The sequence below is a fragment of the Chionomys nivalis genome, chromosome 25 (genome assembly GCF_950005125.1).
Source record: "Chionomys nivalis chromosome 25, mChiNiv1.1, whole genome shotgun sequence".
Lineage (NCBI taxonomy): Eukaryota > Metazoa > Chordata > Mammalia > Rodentia > Cricetidae > Chionomys > Chionomys nivalis.
The window spans coordinates 36,795,981-36,816,431 of record NC_080110.1 but is presented as its reverse complement, the minus strand read 5'-3'; the positions used below and the strand labels follow the sequence as shown (position 1 = coordinate 36,816,431).

General features: G+C 42.7%; 1 protein-coding gene across 7 annotated transcripts in view; it reads left to right on the top strand.

The window, feature by feature from the left end:
- The window catches only part of Grip1 (glutamate receptor interacting protein 1), a 664,532-nt gene that overhangs the window by 602,827 nt on the left and 41,254 nt on the right, over nucleotides 1-20,451 (top strand). For all 7 annotated transcript variants that reach the window (XM_057757637.1, XM_057757634.1, XM_057757635.1 and 4 more), the window contains 3 exons: nucleotides 2,269-2,338; nucleotides 3,884-4,029; nucleotides 19,346-19,490. In XM_057757637.1, the coding sequence (XP_057613620.1) occupies nucleotides 2,269-2,338; nucleotides 3,884-4,029; nucleotides 19,346-19,490 (361 nt within the window). The remainder of the gene's footprint in view (nucleotides 1-2,268; nucleotides 2,339-3,883; nucleotides 4,030-19,345; nucleotides 19,491-20,451) is intronic.

The window sequence follows — 20,451 nt, the reverse complement described above, 5'->3', positions numbered from 1 at the left end:
CATGCAGATGTGTAGAGAGATGAGGATAGCCACCCTATGCATGCAGATGTGTAGAGAGATGAGGATAGCCACCCTATGCATGCAGATGTGTAGAGAGATGAGGATAGCCACCCTATGCATGCAGATGTGTAGAGAGATGAGGATAGCCACCCTATGCATGCAGATGTGTAGAGAGATGAGGATAGCCACCCTATGCATGCAGATGTGTAGAGAGATGAGGATAGCCACCCTATGCATGCAGATGTGTAGAGAGATGAGGATAGCCACCCTATGCATGCAGATGTGTAGAGAGATGAGGATAGCCACCCTATGCATGCAGATGTGTAGAGAGATGAGGATAGCCACCCTATGCATGCAGATGTGTAGAGAGATGAGGATAGCCACCCTACGCATGCAGATGTGTAGAGAGATGAGGATAGCCACCCTATGCATGTAGATGTGTAGAGAGATGAGGATAGCCACCCTATGCATGCAGATGTGTAGAGAGATGAGGATAGCCACCCTATGCATGCAGATGTGTAGAGAGATGAGGATAGCCACCCTATGCATGCAGATGTGTAGAGAGATGAGGATAGCCACCCTATGCATGCAGATGTGTAGAGAGATGAGGATAGCCACCCTATGCATGCAGATATGTAGAGAGATGAGGATAGCCACCCTATGCATGCAGATGTGTAGAGCATTTCTAGCATTGTCCTCTACATCATGATACCATTTTGCTGTCTTGCAAAGAAGGGTGAGTTTGATGTATCTTCTTGTTTTTACAATTGCTGGTTTTCCTTTTCAGTGAAATGTGGGCCTTTTTAGTTCAAAGGAAACTCTTGCATGTTATCTCATTGTTACTATAGGTTGGCAAGATACTACGCAAATCCATTGGCAGATACTAAAAGAGTAATAATAATGCTTACATGTAATGAAAGTTTAGTGTGTGTGTGTGTGTGTGTGTGCATGCCCAATGCCCAGAACTATTTCTATTTTAGAATATGAGTAAAATTGGTAGATGTTTGCATCTGTGGGTAAGTCATATCCAATCATTGAGTGAAGGTTTAAACAATGAGTTAATTATAGTGAATATGTTCTGCACACTTTGCTAGAAGCTAAGGTTAGTGATTAAGTGAAATCTCATTATCATTTACTCAGGACGAATTGCAATAGTGGGTAAGGTATTGGGGTGTTGGTTTTCCTTTAAATATGATGTTGAGTTGTTAAACCATCTGTTCTTTTGCATAAACATTTTTCTGGGATTCAGGTGGGATTATGGGATATGATATGGTTCTGTGATTATTATGGGTTGATCAGCCTGTTTATAATAAAATCTTACTTCAGGGGCCTCTTAATGTTCTCTAAAAGGAAAACATCACAGGCTTCAGGTTGGCAAAGCATCTTCTCTCAGAGGCCACTTGTTTTTTTCACAAATGTTGATATCCTAAATGAAATTTAAACTTTACACACAAAGATGGTTTCTTTGAGCTTCTCTGGGGAATAATGCATATTTATAGTTAATTCCAAGGAAGTTCCTTTCCAAATGGTTTAGTCTTTATTCTTATCAAATGGAAGTCCTACCTCCCAAAAGATTAAAGGTTCCAAATGTTTGACCACTCTGATTGATAATAATTTTATGTGTGGTTTAATAAGGTCTATATTATATGCTTATAATACATGCACATATATGTATTTAGTTAAGTAGTAAAATATTGACTATCATAACAAAATAAGCAGTCCCATCCCATAACACTGTTGAGTTTTCTAGAATCTGTGGGCAGAGCATAAGGATTTGTATAGTCTACCCCAAAAGATTTCCATCGAGACGACACGAATAATAAAGCAGTAGTTACTGCTTATATCCCTCCCAGGGCACTTGAGGAACGTGGTGAGCGCCCATCAACGAAGTGGTGCCTCTTTGCTAGAGAGGTGTGGAGGAAAGGGTACAGGCTCACACCAGTATCACCAAAGTGACTGATTTCATTATTCTCCTGTTGAGGAGCCAACCTTTCAGGTCACTGCCCTAAGCCGGATGGTCAGCTCTTCACCTGCTTTCTCCAATTGCAAATTTAAATGACCGTCTTGCTTTCCAGCATGCAAATACTTTTATGTGAATGTGGTTTTGGATTTAGTATGCATATTTTCCAACCATCTGTTGGTTGCCTTTGATTTACATATAAACTCTGTCTGGTGTGGAAAGCGACTATCAGTCAGGAAGGAACGTACAGACTTACATGAGTCCTGGATATAAAGATGTGATGTCTCGCTCTGTCTTCATTATTACAGCACCATCCAGTAGAAAACCTGGGGACCCTCTTGTCATTTCAGATATCAAGAAAGGCAGCGTGGCACACAGGTAAGGATGCGCCTTTTCCCATTTACCTGCTTCCTCCTGTCGGTGGATTTCCGTACTCCAGAGCGGAAAGTGATCTTTATGGGCTTTCATAGGGTCAGCATGAGCATTTCTTCATGCTCATTTTCCATCTTTCATATTCTGGTTATTTCAGTTCTGAGAAGTACCTCACCTAGACTAATAGCTTATGCGACAGCTGGGTTAGATGCTATTGTGTCCCCTTTGAATAAGTAAGACTTTTGAACCCCCAGTAATGTTTATGTTTCTGTTCTACTTCCCTTTCTGTTGATGTCATTAAAAAAAAAGAAATCTGACCAAGAGCAACACAAGAGAGAAAGAACTTGATTTGCTTATAGTTCCAGATCATAGTTCTTTATGGACAGACATCAGGGCAGAATCTCAAGTGAGAACGTGAATGTAAACCTGCTAGCTGACATACATCATTCCTTCTGCCCAGAGAGCTCACAAGCAAGGAGGTCCAGCAGAGGCTGGGGAGGAGTGCTGCTTGCTGGCTCACTCATGGGCTCGTGAGTAGCTAGGTTTTTTTTTATTCAGTCCAAAACCACCTGTCTAGGGAATGATGTTACTCATAGTGGGCTGGACACCCCCAAACCACTGAACAATCAGTAGAATCCATCACAGACATTTCCACAGGCCAATGCAATCTGGACAGTCTCTTGACCCTCACATCTTTCTTAAATAACTCTAGGCTGTATCAAGTTGGCAATTGAAGCTAAATTAGAACTGTCTCCTCCCTGGTCTCTGTACATCTAAATAAGATCATCTTGTACTTTCTATTACACAGATAAAAGTACATTTTATGTAATATAGCATGCCAACATAATATTAACTTTTCTCTTATTATTTTTTAAATGAAGACTTTAAAAACCCAGCCTGTCATGATAAATTGTGTCATTAAAGAAATAGTAACCACAAAAAAGTGTGGAGGACATAGTAAGAGTTCAGATACATAGTGCCGGCCCAGCTGTGTTGAAAAGTAAATTATGAATATCATGTGTCAAACAAAGACAAAAAATATTTCTTGTGTAACAGGTGGAAAGTGGGCAGGGAATCCAGAGCTGGGAAACCATCACACCTACTTGCCATTCCTGTTTCCTATCCATAAGTGGGAAGAGATTGGAGGTTGCTGAGATAACCTATGTATCAATCATAGATGACCCAGCAGAAGAAAAGAGAGGATAAATATTGGGAAATAATTATCTCTAGGTTGGGAGGAACACAGTGATATCTGGGATCTCTTATATTTAGTGCCTGCTAAGGAGCTCTAGACTTCCTGGGGAAATGCCTGGGTTAAATTGAAGAAAGCATAAGGAAAATATTTGGATTTTATGCAGTGTGACACCGTAGCCCCCATCCCAAACAAGACTGGGAAGAAATGGAAGCTTGTCAATATGGTACAGTTTAAAAACAGTTGAAACCTTTGCTCTAGTGAAGGCCACTAGAACACTGCGCTGTGCTCAGTGCCTCTTGAAATGGCCCACGTGAGTATTCATCATAACTCACGCAGTGCTGTGCACTCATCAACAGGACCGGAACTCTGGAACTCGGGGATAAACTGCTCGCAATAGATAACGTCCGGCTGGACAACTGTTCCATGGAGGACGCAGTCCAGATCCTCCAGCAGTGTGAAGAGCTGGTGAAGCTCAAAATCCGCAAAGATGAAGATAACTCAGGTACTGACAGCATCCTTACTTAAAACTGACTTTTCTAACTGCCCATCTGTCAAAAAGATAATAAATCTGGATGTTTTCCGTGTGGCAGCTGGCTAGTGACGTGATAGCAGTGTTTTATTGGTTTTTAGAATCTTGGAATTTTACATTGAGTGTTGAGTGAATTTTTAATGATGCTTTCAATTTTTTTTTATTTTATTTTATTTTTTTTTTTTTGGTTTTTCGAGACAGGGTTTCTCTGTGGTTTTGGAGTCTGTCCTGGAACTAGCTCTTATAGACCAGGCTGGTCTCGAACACACAGAGATCCGCCTGCCTCTGCCTCCCAAGTGCTGGGATTAAAGGCGTGCGCCACCACTGCCCGGCGATGCTTTCAATTTTTATAACTAAGATATTTTTATAAAATTACAATTATAAGAAGATAATTTTAAGTATGAAGACAACTCTAAGGTAATGGAACTGGTCATTCCTGAGAGTTTGTTGATATTTGTAACATATAATCATGATTAATGCTGCTTTTTTAACTGTATAAATGTTTAACTAGTTTACAAACTCAAAGACTTCTTTGTTATTTCAGTGATTTCAGTATCATAGAGTAGTGTCATGCTTTGTTGTAATATGAGTGGCAGGGCTGCGTCCCCGGCACCCGGCCGCCCACATGGCTAGCTTATGCCCCCAAATAATTACACGGAAACTGTATTCTTTTGATCACTGCCTGGCCCATTAGTTCCAGCCTCTTATTGGCTAGCTCTTACATATTGATCTAACCCATTTCTAATATTCTGTGTAGTACCACGAGCTGGCTTACCAGGAAAGATCTTAACCTGCGTCTGTCTGGAGTGGGAGAATCATGGCGACTCCTGACTCGGCTTCTTTCTCCCAGCATTTTGTTCTGTCTACTCCGCCTACCTAATTTTCTGTCCTATTAAAGGGGCCAAGGCAGTTTCTTTATTACTTAACCAATGAAACAACAGATAGAAAGATGACCCACCTCCATCATTTCCCCTTTTTCTGTTTAAACAAAAAATGGCTTTCATTTTAACATAGTAAGATTACATATAACAAAACAGTTGTCAAGCAAGAATTACAGTTACAATATTTATATCTATCTTTTATCATAACTAAGGAAAACTATAACTATCTATCCATTTTTCAACTCCATCAAAGACTCCAGAAGGATATAATATTACCTAAGTAAACAAGAAATCCAAAACTCTAGAAATGACAGAGACATCTCATTGCCTGGACAGTCACCCAAAGTTCTTTGTACTGTTGGGGCATCCATCTTTGGCCTACAGGCCCATAGTATCCAGCAGACACATTTTTATGAAGCAGGAAATTCCAAAGACAGTTTAGTCACTATCTGCTGTGTCCTGTAGAATGTCTCGCAGACTCTTTCATGAGTCAGGAACCCCGAAAGACCATCTCACCTTTAGGCAAGTTTAGCAGTCCTTTCTCTGCGGGTTCTTTGTATCCAGTTTATGCATCAGTCCATGCAAGAGCAGTTTTTTGCCCAAATGGCTATCAAACTCCTTAAGGAGCCTCTTTGGTGCCCATCTTCCTCTTGAAGTAGATTGGTGCTGCCAGGAGCAGACGTGTCTCATTATCATGAAAAGTCCTAAGTTATTAAAATATTTTAAATGCCATATTCTACAGTCTTTGAAAGATATGAAGAATGTCTATCTAACTGGAATATATCTCTATATATCTAGAAAATCTAACATGACTACAAGCTTGACTATTGATGATTATCCATTAACAACCTATATACATTATATTTTTTAATGAACTATACAATCACAATACCTTAATCAAGATAAGAAATATATATACACATAACAAAATTGACTTTAAAATCCATACCAATGCAAATTATTCATACCTATATCATATCCCCCTTTAAATGTAAAAGAATATTCATAAACAATATTTGGGAATATGGGCGCAGTTTTTTTCTCTCCAAACTGCTTTCTGCTGAATGGGGGCGCTGTATTCAGATCTTTCATGGTGTAACCTGTGTGTCAGGGTCATCTCAGTCGGCAGTTGAGTGAAGTAATTTTTTGAGGGTGTTCACAGTAACCTTTCAGGAGGGCGTGGTCTATCATACCATATTGGGATAGACACAATCCACAGGGTCGCATCCTCTGTGAAAACAAAAGAAGACCCTTTCCAAAGCATCATATCCTTAGACCCATATTCTGAAATCATAATACCCTTATATCCATTTTGGTTTAGCTTGGCAGCCCATATAATGAAATGTCTCTCTGTATTTAGCTCCTTTACAGTCAAAAATTTTAAAGAAAACACAATAATACAAAGAATCCAGACTCTCTGTGAATTTTCCATTTTTACGTGGCTTAGTTTTCTTTATTTTTTTTAATCTATAACTATCTGTACTCTGTATCTTTAAAGACTTTACCCTTTTTTAAAACATTAACTTTATTTTTTATATATATTTTTTTTTCTCTCTCAAGCCTACGTACATTTATCCAACAGTGTCTGAATCAGTTCTATTGTGAATCTGTAATTTTTTTATTATCCAGGAGCACTTTGTTTTGTGCTTTTAAATCGCTAAGCGCTTAAGAATCTAAGCTGTGACATTCCTAGGTCAAAAACAGGTACTGCCTGCTTGCCCCGCCCAGTCCAACGGGTGCCACTCTGTTGTAATATGAGTGGCAGGGCTGCGTCCCCGGCACCCGGCCGCCCACATGGCTAGCTTATGCCCCCAAATAATTACACGGAAACTGTATTCTTTTGATCACTGCCTGGCCCATTAGTTCCAGCCTCTTATTGGCTAGCTCTTACATATTGATCTAACCCATTTCTAATATTCTGTGTAGTACCACGAGCTGGCTTACCAGGAAAGATCTTAACCTGCGTCTGTCTGGAGTGGGAGAATCATGGCGACTCCTGACTCGGCTTCTTTCTCCCAGCATTTTGTTCTGTCTACTCCGCCTACCTAATTTTCTGTCCTATTAAAGGGGCCAAGGCAGTTTCTTTATTACTTAACCAATGAAACAACAGATAGAAAGATGACCCACCTCCATCAATGCTTCATGCAGAGAGGGTTTTCTCCAGATTTCTGTCTTCCTTTGAATTATTTCCTTAGCAAACCTCCCTAAAAACCAGGATTGCAGCGTGAGAATAAAAGAGAAACACTGGGATTCCTCACACAGTCCGTCCTGTTTTCTAAGGGTCCTGTCCAGTCTAGGGGCCTCAGTGATGTATGAGCAGTGACCTGTAAGCAGTGCTTCTCAGACCCCATCATTGCTCATGGTCTCCTGGAGAGCTCTGGAAACGCACATCCTGGACTTCAGCTTCAGGAGGAGTCCAGGATTCCTCTTAAGCTTCAAGGCGAAGCTCTTAGCAGTAATGCAAGGGACATGCCTTTAACAGCTCTGCAGTAAAAGCCCTCTTATCTGCTTCCAATAGTAACCTGGAACTATTGAAAAGTGCATTTATTAAAATAACTCACTAATATGGAAGTTCTAGGAACTGATTTAAATCTGTATCACAAAGATTTAATTTAAAATGCTGCCAATCTTACCAATAAGCTTAAGGTCCATCCTGTGAATGTGGTTCTATGGAATATAGTTTCAAGTCTTTGTTTCCCTAAACTATACCTATAATATATACTTTGTTACTTCTGTGCTTTTCATTTCTGAGACAAAATACCTAATAAAAACAATAAAGGGAGAATATATTTGAATTCATGGTTTCAGGGGTCTTGATACATGTTTGGCTGGTGGAGCATCATGGCAAAGAGGTGTGGGGGAATTAAGTTGACAGGAATGAAAACAGAAAGGGATTGGGGACAAGTGATACCTTCCAAAGTGATGCCCAGTTCCATTTTCTACACTCAGCTCCACTTCCTACTAGTTCATACATTACAAACTACCAACGGATGTGCCCATTGACTCAGTTAGCCCATGACTCAGTACTCCCACTAGCTGAGGTCCACACCTTCAACACATGAACCTGGAGATAGCAGAGTAGGGGTGTATTTCATATTCCAACCAAACGTTCCACTTCGGATTTCCAGAGGACTCATGTCCAACTCAAGATACAACACTATTCTGTCTATCTCCAAGAATTCCCAAGACCTCTAGCTAGCATCACATAAAAGTCCAAGTTCATTCTCTTCTGAGACTCAAGGCAGCATAGTTGGCGTCACGGAATGGCATTAAGGTCCGCGGCCAGCTTGAGCAGTAACTAGACCCACCTGGACCACAGCGGCAGCAGTTTCTGAGTTTTTCTTAGCTGAGCTCGGAGAAGCGCTTTCCTTGGCAGCCTGTGCGTGAAAAGCTCCCTGGAGTGATCTCCAATCAAAGGCTTTCACAGGCTTTCTATCTTTACACCCTTGAGCCACTGATGGATGGGAACTGGCTAATGCCCGAGATGCTAGGACAGCATCTTTCTTGTTGTCCCAATGCAAAGTGCTTGGCTGGTTTTGATGGTGCTGGTCTACTCAGCGAGCTTTTATTTTCAGCCTTAAAGAGCCCCTTGTTTTAAAAACCTAAACTCCAAGCTAGTCAGTCCCTTCTGCTCTGCCTTTCCTTCCTGATTCTCAACATAAATCCAGATGAAAACATTAAGCGATATCCACGCCAGTCAACACACCTGCTATCTCGTAGCAGATTAGCCTACGAGCTTTAAATGTGGCATCTCACAAAGTATCAGGTCATAGGGGGACACATAGGCGTGTTCCTTGGAGAATGTGATATACCGTCTCTCATCCAAGAGTGCCCTCACATCCATCTGAACCTCATGAGCAGTCGCTGAGGATCCGATCAGCGTTCTGGTCTTGAGGATTCTCCATAGAACCACCTCGCATTCTCTTCTTGCAGAACTGGAAGCATTTTTTGAGCTTTTTTCCCCCAATTTTTCCCAAGTTCCTCCCACAAGTCATTTCCGAAGACTTAGACATTGCCAAATGAGGAAGTCACAGCAACTGCCTTCTGTCTAAGCCTCCATTTCTTGTGTCGGTCCATCCTTCCACCACTGTGACAGAATATCTGGTCAGACCAACAAGAAGGAGGACAGATTGGTTGCTTTTGCTTTTTGTTTGTTTGTTTGTTTTTCACCCATGGTTTCAGCCCATGGTCAGCTGGCCCAGAAACAACAAAGCCAGCCAACCAACATCCTCTTCAAGGACGTGCCTCTAATAACTAGCTTTCTTCCTTTGGGCCTCACCTCCTAAGGGTCCCACTATGTCCTAGTGGTGGCACAGATTAGTAACCAGTTATAATTAGTAGCCTTTAACATGGATGTCTTCAGGGACACTTAAGATTGGAATCATGACATCACCCAGTAAAAAATTGTCAGTGTTCTAGAATCTCCTCATAACTAAATCATAACAAGTATAGAGGTCACAGGCATGTCAAGCCATATGTTTAAGGTTTCTATTCATAGTGAAAGAAAAAAACAGTAGTTGCATCCATTGGTAGATTGGGAATGATGATTATAGCCAAATATATTTTGTAACCAGCAGTTTAAAGTGTGCACAAGCTTGTGCTCGTTTTTCCTCAAGCACTGATTTTCTATGCCTGGTTTGCATCCCTTTTTTTTTTTTTTTTTTTTTTTTTTTTTTTGAGCCTGCTTCCACTGCACTCTCTTTGGGGAATTTCTTCCATGACAAGGCTGAAGCTTCTAGCATCAACTGGGTTCTGTCCTAAGGAAGAGGCGAAGCCCTGTGGAAAAACCTGCTTCTCCTGATTTGCCCAACTCAGCAGATTTCAGCTACCTCCCTTGCAGAGGAGAAAGCCAACCCAGGGAGGAATGTGTGTGGTACTGGCAGCTGGCAGTGTGTCCGGTTTCAGAGCCAGCCAGGCAGATATGTTGGCAGGGCTTACTGAAGCAGCCGCCCAGAGCTGGAGAGCTCCACCATGATCTCAGCTGATTTCCTTTGGCCTACCCCCAACTCCTTTTACATCTTTTCACCTATATTCCCTGTGCCTAATATTATAGTAATCATCGTGCTTATTATTTTTAATTCTTTTAGATCCTAAATTTCACTGGAAAATATCACATATATACCCAAAATGTGGTTATAAATGTTACTGTGGGGGATACACTCACTCAAACCATATTTCTCAAATTGGCATATCAAAACACATGCTCATTCAGATGTGATCCAACAGCAGGTAACCATTTCAGAATTATTATCTGATTTCACCTTGGAAGAACAGGCATTGTCCTTCTCTTCTCTTCCCTCCCAGGATTGCAAGTGTGACTTAAAGACTAGGGAGATGACTCATGATCTCTAGAAACACACATAAATGTCAGATGGGTGTAAGTGGCCCAATCGGAATCCCAGACTCAGAAGTTGGAGACAAGGCATCCCCAGACCAAGCTGCTGATCAGGACTAATCACATCAGGGGGCTCTCTTGGTTCACCTGAAAGAGTCTGCCTCATTGAAAAACATGGAAGACCAATTGAAAGTGTTTCCTTGTGTCCTCCTTGGGCCTCCACATGCATGTTAACAGGCATCCACATATACGCCCACACACATATAGAAAACATGCTTGTATTCACATATACACACTATAAATGAGAAAAGAAAATACAACTTGAGTAAGTATGAATTCTTCTATATGAAGAGCAAAACAAGATAGGAAAGCCCTGCTCATTTCAAATGTAATACTTGGTCAAAAATTAGTTCTTAAGATCCTATGTGATCATAAAGAGCACATATTTTAGTTTATTAATTCCCCCTTTTATTAAAAATAGATTGTTTTCTCATATAATATGTCTTGATTACAGTTTCTCTTCCCAGTTCCTCCCCTTGAATCCAGATCTACTCCCTTTCTGTCTCTCATTAGAAAAGAAACAGGCTTCTACCAACAAAACAATAAAATACATAACAAGATGAAATAAAACCCATCACACTGAAGTTGGAAAAGGCGATTCAACAGAAGGAAAAGAGCCCCAAAGGAGGCACACGAACCAGACACACTCGTTCACACACTTAGGAGTCCCATAAAAATACTAAACTGAAAGCTCCACTATGTGCGCAGGGGCCCTGGTGCACACCCGTGAGGCTCTGTGCTCGTTGCTTCAGTCTGCATGAGTTCATATTTGCTCAGTCCATTCAGGAGACCTTGTTCTCCTGGTGCCCCCTCTCCCCTCGAGCTCTTACACTATTTATGCCTCCTCTTCCTCAGCGTTCCCTGAGCTGTGAGGGAAGAGATTTGATGGAGACATTCCATTTAGACATGACACACACATCTTAAAATCAGGCCTGAGTTTGAAGTCCAAGTCTACTACTTTTTAGCTGTGTGGGTCTGGACAAGTTTTGAGCACTGTGTGCAGTTTGACTTCATTTGCATGCACACGCAAGCTCCATACCTACCCGACTTCATTTGCATGCACATGTAGGCTACATACCTACTTTACAAAGATAGTGTTGCTTGGTGGTTTCCTAACTGGCAGAGTCAATGTTCCATAAACTAGGGTCCATTTTTATTATTATAATTATCTCCCAAAACCCCTTTCCCTCCATTCTGCTCCTCAATCAGCATATAACTTAGCAGAAGGGAAGCACTGATCATTAGACCAGCCACTGATGTTTTAACGTTTGAGGTTCTGTTTAATCCAAAGTCATACAGATGAATTGAGCTATCACTGACTAGCGGCCATTCACCCCCGAAGTTTGTGAATCCTAATATTCAGGGCGAAATGTTACTCATACCAATCAATCCTGGGATTCCCATACTCCAGATGTTTTCCATTTCTTCCTTTAACTTCCTGTTCCTGTTTGCCCTTCATTCATGCTTACCCCCATGGATCCCCATGACGTAACTTGGCGTCCTAAGATGCACAGTGCTGCATTGGGATAAACAGATGCAACTTCCCAGTATCAGCCTTTCTTCCTGTTGCCAGCTCATTGCTCTAGGTGTACATAGGGAAATGCTGGAGTCATTCTCAAATGTTGCAGTCTTTGATTCTCAATCCTGCTGTCAGCACTTTAGGGTCCGTGAGGTACCAGGTATGTGTTTGGAGGACTGCCAATTCTTAAATAATAAGGATACAATCTCTATGCTCAAGTCTGCCAATACCAAATAGGAGAAACAATTTAAAAAATGAGTAATTTAAAAATAGGATGAGGGAGCTAAGGAGATGGCTCAGGGGGTGAAGTGTTGGGCGCGCGAGCATGAGGACCTGAATCCAATTCTCAGCACCCATGTAAAAAGCTGGGTACAGCATGTGTGCCAGTAATACCAACTGGGGAGGCAGAGACAGGAGGAGTCCTAGGTCTTGTTGGCTAGCCAGTGCTAGTCATATTGCCAAGCCCTGGGTTCCTTGAGAAATCATATCTCAAAAGAGAAGGTGGTGGAGGATGATTGAGGAAGACACAGTGTATCCATCTGTGGCTTCCACATTCATTCACACACATGAACACAGACACATATATACACATACCAATGGGATAAATGGCTGTGTATGTGTCCGTGGCAGCACTCTTTGTAAAGGTCCTTCAAAGTTTAGGATGTAGGGCTCTTCCTCTTAGTTGGAGGAAGTAGGTCAATCAAGGAATTCCTTTAAAGATTCTATTATGAGGTACACACTCTCCCCAACCATGTACCACAATTACAATGATATTCCCTGCCTGAGTGCATGGAGCTGAACCCTCTGAAATGGCGAGCCAAAATAAATTCTCCCTTGATGTTGTTCTCATGAGCATTTTCTCACAGTGACCAATATAGCACAAGATGGCAAGAGAACGTGGAAGCATCGATTTTCACCAGAAGACTCAACTACCTTGAACTGGCAAGGGTTTATGAGAGAGAGAGAGAGAGAGAGAGAGAGAGAGAGAGAGAGAGAGAGAGAGAGACAGAGACAGAGACAGAGAGAGACAGAGAGAGAGACAGAGAGAAAATGTGGCACGTCCCAGTGGTCTAATATACTGAAGCATTAAGTATGTGAAGGATATGATAGGAGATGAGGTGGAAAGGTTTTCTAGAACATCACCGTGGGCTTTGTAGACTATGGTGGTGAGGACTTTAAAGTTGCCCCCAGAGCCCATGGGAGGAGCTACCACAGAACCTCACACAGGGAAGAATCCAGAGGAATTGGTTAGAGACCACTGGTTTCACTCATGTTGAGTGAGTCTGAAATAAGCGTTGTGGCTATTTCCATAGAATGAAAAGACCGTGAACACCAAACAGACTGGCTTCGCAGCTGGCAAGCTGGGAATTACACAAATAGCTTCCCTGATTATTGGGTTCCTCATCTACAGAGATCTGTATCTTTAAATATCTCCAGTACTGGCTGCTTTGAGGATCAAAGGAAGTAATTACTATATCTTAGCAAAACATTTATACCTAGTAGAAAGAACCCAGTGAGCACTATTAGCAGCCACAATTAGAGAAAATTAATTTTAGCTTTATTTTGTGATGGCCAAATGCTTAAGAACACTTGCAATTTTGAATATTTTTTCCCTCTAGATTCAGTTACTGTTTTGCCTTCAGAAGCCCTTGTGCGTTATCAGAAGAGTGTAACTGAGCAGGGAAAGGAAAGGCTCTTGTCCCAGGCTCCAGGACGGGGACTGCCGCTCTATCCCCAGGTCCATGAGATGCACAGAACTCTCTTGAAATAACTTTGTCATTTTGCCTTGGCTGTGCCTGGTAGGAAGCCGAGCAATAAGGAGACTGTAGATACGGCTAGGTCCCAAGGAGAAGGCTGGCCGAGACTTGGGGGGAGGGGGTTGTGCCAAATAATGCAAGAATACCCAGGAACCCGGGTTTTCAAGGCTTTGCATCATGATTCTGCCTCTCTGTCCATCAAGCAGGCAGCCGCAGTGTCTTCTCTTGGTTTAAATGACCTTCCTTCAGCCAGAGAGCTTGTTTGTAGAGTCTGTGAATTCAGCACTTTGCCTTCTTCACAGGCCCTCAAATGTGTGGAAAACACTATGTCCAGGCCTTTGCTTGTCCTACCCACAACACATGGTCTTTGTTGAGTGTGCAATACAATCTTCTGCAAATTTAGTCTTGACTTCTAGTTGAATCTATTCTATCTGGGCTTTCTTTGGGGTTTTCTTTTCAATTTCTCAGTGTTAGGCCAAGCTAAGTTATTTGAAGTGGATTTTCCCGAAAGCCTAGATTGGAGAGGAGATACCTTTCTATGACTTCTGGCTGTGCTTTGAGCACTGGAAGGATCTAGCTATCTCGAGTTTGCTCTCTTGTGGTTATGACACCCAAACCTGAGGGCACCTGATAATCGCCAGGGCTGTTCACATGGCCAACGGAGCCCCTCCTCTGGAGTCTATGGTTGTTTCAGGTCCAGGAAAGCACAGAGAATTTACATTTCTAACCAGTTCCCAGATGATGCCAAAGTTGCTGGTCCTTGAATCACAGCTTGAGACTCAGAAACGATCACTTTCATAAAGACATTTAATTCCGCTCATAAACTTTCCATATCTCCTGCAAATACCCCCGAGTACCTGGCTTTGCTGTAAACTGGCCTTAGCACAGCTAGGGGCTCTCTGAATGGCTTGTTTTCTTCAGCTAGTTCAACTCCAAGACTACTTCCAATCAGTTTTTTAGTTGAAGTGAACTTTGATTGACCTGCACGGGTATCCCTTCCAAAACCCCTCTTTGAATCCGAACATCCTCTTTGGCCATGGCAGCTGCTGCCGTTATGGATTCAAGCCAGACAGTGTTCATTTTGTTAAACAGGCAGCACTCAAGAAGGCAGAAAATAACATTACACACAAGTAATGCAGCCATTTCGCATCTGCTCTGTGGTCCCATTAATTTCCCTAACTAGAGCTACGCTGAACGTATAAGCAGGCTGGCCCCTTTTTTTACCTCCCGCTATTAGCTGTAAACCTGCTGTTGGGATATAAAGACTGCTTATAATATCATTAGCATCTGTTTGGGCTCGCTTTGAAACTATCTGGTGATGTGGCACCCTGTCTTCACATACGCTCCTTTCTCTCGGAGTCGAAGATTCTAGCTGCTCCTTCCTGAGCTTTGGAAGTTAGAGCAGCCTCAAGGACCGAGGCTTGGAGAGTTTCCACCTCCAAAATGCTCTGAATATAGCTTTCCAAATAGCGGTTAGTGCCGTCCTCACAGGCAACATGGCCTTTCAGATGCCTGCTGGGCTAAAACCCAGAAGAGCAGATGGATTCCGAAGTTCAGTCTGGAGCTGAGCTGACACGCCAGAACCTTGAAGGGAGGAAGTTCAGGGTCGGTGGGGCCCCCTAGTGGTCACCGAGGTCTTGGCTTCACATTGGATGGAGCCGCGCTGGCTTTGTGTCATCTGCCTAGAAGAAGGGACATGACTTGGCCCAGTGTGGGCTGTCACTGTTTTAGAGAGCTCTTCCTGGGAATCCGCCTGCATGCTAACAATCCTCCATCCTGCTGCTCTTCTTGAGAATTTTCTGAACTCCCCCTGATGCCAGACAGAGTTCTAGAGTATGAAGATATGAGGATAAAACCATGTTTGGGGGGATTCTATTCTAATGAGAGAAATCAGTAAAAACACGGATAGGGCTGGAGAGATGATTCTTTGGTTAAAGCACTTACTGCTCTTCCCGAGGACCAATGTTTAATTCCCAGCACCTACATGGAGGCTCATAGCCATCTGTAACTCCAGTTCCAGGGTATACACAACCCTCTTCTGGCCTCCTTGAGCACCAGGCATGCATGTGGCGCATAGACATACGTGCAAGCAAAACACCCATATACATTAAATTATATATATGTAAGTTAAGATATAATATATATTATTTAATATATAATATATAATCAGAATTAAAAGTATACACCGTAAGATGAATCTTGTCAAAAACTGGTCCTTGAGATGAAGGACTCTTAGGTACTGTATTGTAATAGCATATGGGCTTCAAAGCTTCTCTTTATCAGGCTGAATCCTATTTCTTAGCCTTTAATTCTTTCATTCAAGAAAACTTAAATGTTTTTCTTTTTTTAGTTAAGGGAGAAGCTTAAACCAGGAGTTGGAAAGGTGAAAACACTAACGTGATGGACAGAAGCTATGAGATGTCCTAGGAAAGCACACCAAACCCAACTAAGAGACTAGGGCATCCTTAGAAAATAAGGCACATGGGTCAAGTCTTGAGGTAGAAGGAGAAATTCCCCAGGAGCACAAGAGGGAGGAGCTGGGTGCACAGGGAGTAAAGCTGCAGACGGGACATCATCCGACGGCTGCGCAAGGACTTGTGACTCTACCTGGAGAGGCTCTGGGGCTTGGGTTGAAATAGGAGAGGACAGTGTGGCCGTCTGGAGCTCAGTCCCGCCAAGGCTCAGTTGTCATCTGCTAAGGAGCTGGAGAACTGATAAGAAGGCTTCACCTAAGATGGCAATGTAGTCAGGGCTGTGTTTTGAAAATGTTCCAGGAAGGAAAGACCAAGCTCATGAGTTAACAGCGCTAGTGAGAACGGACGTGAAAGGACGGCAAAGCCAGGTCCCAAGAGGAAAGCCATTTAGAAGAAAACCTTACTGTGAAAAACTAGGCAGAGCCAAGCCGGGCCTCCTCAAGGGCCAGTGTCTTATAGCTGCACGGGCCATGTGGTTTAGGTAGGACCACATGAAAGAGAGGCAGGCTATTCAAATGCCTGTTTACCTGTGGCATCTATAGGATTTCTAGGAGGGTTATTTTCTATTTAACCTTGTTAGTAAAATCAGGTGCAAAGACAGTGTTTAAACTATGAAATCTCAAGTCCACACAGAAAACAGAGAAACAGTGAAGTGAACCATCATTGCAAACTCCCGGGACAGCCATGGCTAGCTGGTTCCCTGTCTAGTTTCTCCACCCACTGAATTGTTGGGAAGCAGGCCCAGGCATCCCATCCTGTAAATAACAACAGTATCCCTAAAGGAAGGTCCCTGGAAATAAAACCCAGTCAAAATAACTAGCAGTGATCTTAATATCATTGTGTATCTCAGCAGTGTTCATGATTCCAAGGAATATGGTTTGTCAGTATGTACATGTATATAAACACATGTATATGTATATAATATGTGTGTAAATATACATATGTACAGAGAGAGAGAAAGCAAGAAAGTGAGAAAAGAGCAAGAGAGAAACGGGGGTGGAATTGAGTTGTAATTTTTAGACAACTAGTTTGCTTAAATTAGAATCCCCAAAGGTCTACTTTTTTGCCTCACCACTACCCTTTGAAGGATTTGTTTCGAGTATAATGCTGCCATTTTCTTGTTTGGTTTCTATGTCCCATACTGAGTGCCCAGCAGTTGTCTTTAGTGCCTACCTAAGTGCTAATATAAAATGTCATGTGTAATCTGGCCCACACCACGGCTATCCTTTGCCAATCCACTCCATCCCCAGTGCTATTTGTCATTTTGTGAAGCAAGGGGGAACTAACTGGAGAAGGTCTCCCGACTCCTCTCGGCAAGCGGGTCTGCCCCTAAGTTCACCTTCTTCTCAGTCAATGTTTGTTTTCATCTAGAATGAAGCTTCACCTATAACCTTCCACAAATCCCTGGTTCTCCAGTGGCTTTTAACTGCATTTCCCCAAATCTTATAGAAAGGCAATGCCTAAATCTGGATGCCCGGTGCTTGTTCTCACATGCAGATTACATGGAGCACACAGAAGGGTCAAGGTTTACCCAGCAGCAAGCCTCCTAACAGAGGGATCAACAACAGAAAACCCAGAGATAAACAATATTAGCTATCATTTAATTATGTCAGCGTCACTAATCAAATGAATTGTTCCAGATTCTATCCAGAATATAATTATTGACACAGCTTGCAAGATAAATGTAATCTATTCACTATATCCCTAATTCATTTAGATCAAAGACAGAACTGGCAGGTAACAAAATATTATACTGTTAGAAAATATAGGTTTCTGGGCTTGAATTGGCTAAACCGGCTCCCCATGCTTCTCCCTGGATTCCTCAGTAGTTTATGATAACCAGCCTGCTCACCAGAACATAAGCAGCAGCCTAGAAGAAACTTGGGGACCATCATCTCCCAGAGTTCTTAGACCTGATGTGGAGGATCTGGCTTGAACCAGACACCGAGTACTTTTCTGACCAGCATGGCATCTTATGATTCCCAGCACGCGGAGCTGGGGAGGAGCAGAGTCCGTGAGAAGCGGTGTGGCTGTAATCCAGAACTCTCAGGCTGTGACCACGAATAAAGTAAATGCTGACAAGAGAGGGCGCGTCCCTGTACACATTACTCTGCTGACCTTGCCTTTTATGTTCCCCCTAATTCTTCACCGCGCACACAGATAATTGAATTGTTAACTCAAGCTTTTCCTTCCCTCCTTGTTTTAGCATTTCATATCGTAAATGAACAGCTGCTTACTGCAGAGGGTGGCTCTGTGAATACCTTACTCTTCTCCCTCTGACTGTAAAGAAATGACGATTTGGTTCAAGCAGTCACTGGGCCATTTCATTGTATCCTGAGGTGCAGAAATGAAACAGCTCCTTAGTCATTCATGGCTCTCGGGCCAACGGATAGAACAAATGTCAGGGACTTCAAACATAAGCAAATAGAAATCTTTCGAATCCTGAGAGTTCATAAGGCAACCCAAATGGAGTCGTAGGATCCACCATGTTGGAAGTGGCCTGTGCCAGCTTTCTGACCAATGTCCAGAAAAGAACAGAAATGTCTTCTTTCCTACCACTCTGAAATGGCCCTGGGAACACATGACCGTATGGCAACCTGGCAGTTTCCTGCAGTGTATGAATAGTTTGCATAAGTTCTTACTCTCTATAGCAGAGAGAGCATTAGTCGATCCTCTGGACGATGCCCCTGGGTGGGTCAATGGGACTAAGACACTGTTGATGGAATTATACCAAAGATTTTCTAAAATTCTTGGTATTGTCTTCAGGATAACCTCTCTGGGTCCCACCTAAATAAGAATTATCATATGATCCAACCCTGAGCAAAACCAACTTTCTCATTTTGAGCAGTGGTGTGTTTGTTAGCCTGGAAGTGGCCATTTTTCTGAGTTATTGAGTGGCATTCTCTTCTGTGTTATCTACTCCGCTGTGTGTTTATTCCGTGGGCGTTGATCACAAACGGAGCAAAAGGCTGGCCAAGCACTGACTGTGCACAGCAGAAACATAGCACGGAGTTTCTGTGGCCGTCGTTAAGTGGGCCACCACTGGTTAAATAGTGTTCCCCATCCCTGACACTCAGGACAACTTCATCCCTGAATTAGAATGTGAGATCCTATTAAGGAAATGCTACCTCCCCAAATAGTTATTTTCTGAGTCATACTGTTGCAGCATGGGAGTTTTGCATTTCCTGCATTACGGAGGAATATATATTCATTATTTTCTGTTTCCAATGAAACCAATTATGATTCCTTGGCATTTATTGCAGATGAGCAAGAAAGTTCCGGAGCGATTATTTATACGGTGGAACTGAAGCGCTATGGGGGGCCCCTGGGCATCACAATTTCAGGAACTGAAGAACCGTTTGATCCTATAATCATCTCAAGCCTCACTAAAGGGGGATTAGCTGAAAGGTAAAATTTGAAAGAACTTCCATAATTACCTGTGGCTGAGAGGGGCTTGCTCCCTTACAAAACTCTCTCCCTTCTCCTAGCTATTTATCTGTTGACTTTTAAATCTGCAAGGACGATTGGTTTTCAAGCTTGGAAACTCTCAGGCAGAGCTTTGACTTGACACTGAAGGGCATCTTACAGGCTTAGCATGGGTATTACTCTCTGAAAAAGTTTGTTGGGAGACCACAGTCAGCTGCAGGTAGATTTATACTGGGCCCATTTGGGGAAGAGGAGACTGAAGTTGAGGGAGGTTAAAAGGCTTGTCCAAATCAATTCTGCAAGCATTTGCTGAGCTTTCTGTTGCCTGACAGGTATTGAGCTAAGCTTCTATGTATCGGGGGGAGGATAATAAAGACTACAGCTCACAGAGTGTAGTCACCCTTGCAATAGTGTCTGGTTGAACCGTGTCCATTTGTCCTTTGACAGTGATGCACAGGCCCCACCTGCTCTCTGCCCTCCACTGCCCGTTCTGTCTGAGCCATGCTACTGGGCACATAATAGGCTGTAACTAAATCTGTTTTTTCAGTCACTTAGTTCAACAACACTCAGGCGCATCATTCAGGCTGGTATTATTGATGGCAGGAGTTTGCAAGATGCAGATGTAGCACTGTGGAGTCTCAGAACTTCAACGTCCTTTACTTAGAAATCAGCCCATGTGATAGGTCAGTCTGTCAGATGAGGGGTTGGAAGAGCCAGCCTGGGAGAGGGTGCTCTTCAGGTGCCCCGCCATCTTAGTTGTTTCTGTCAGACAACAAAGGAGTCGGAAAAATGTTTCTTTACACCCAGCTCTCACAACTTACATTTTTCTTGACTAATACTCTTTATTAGAGAAGAGTTCCCCCCCAGAGGAAAATTCCATAATTCGAACGACACTAGGAGACAGGTTAAGCAACCCCTACTGACCAGCAGACACTGCGTCACC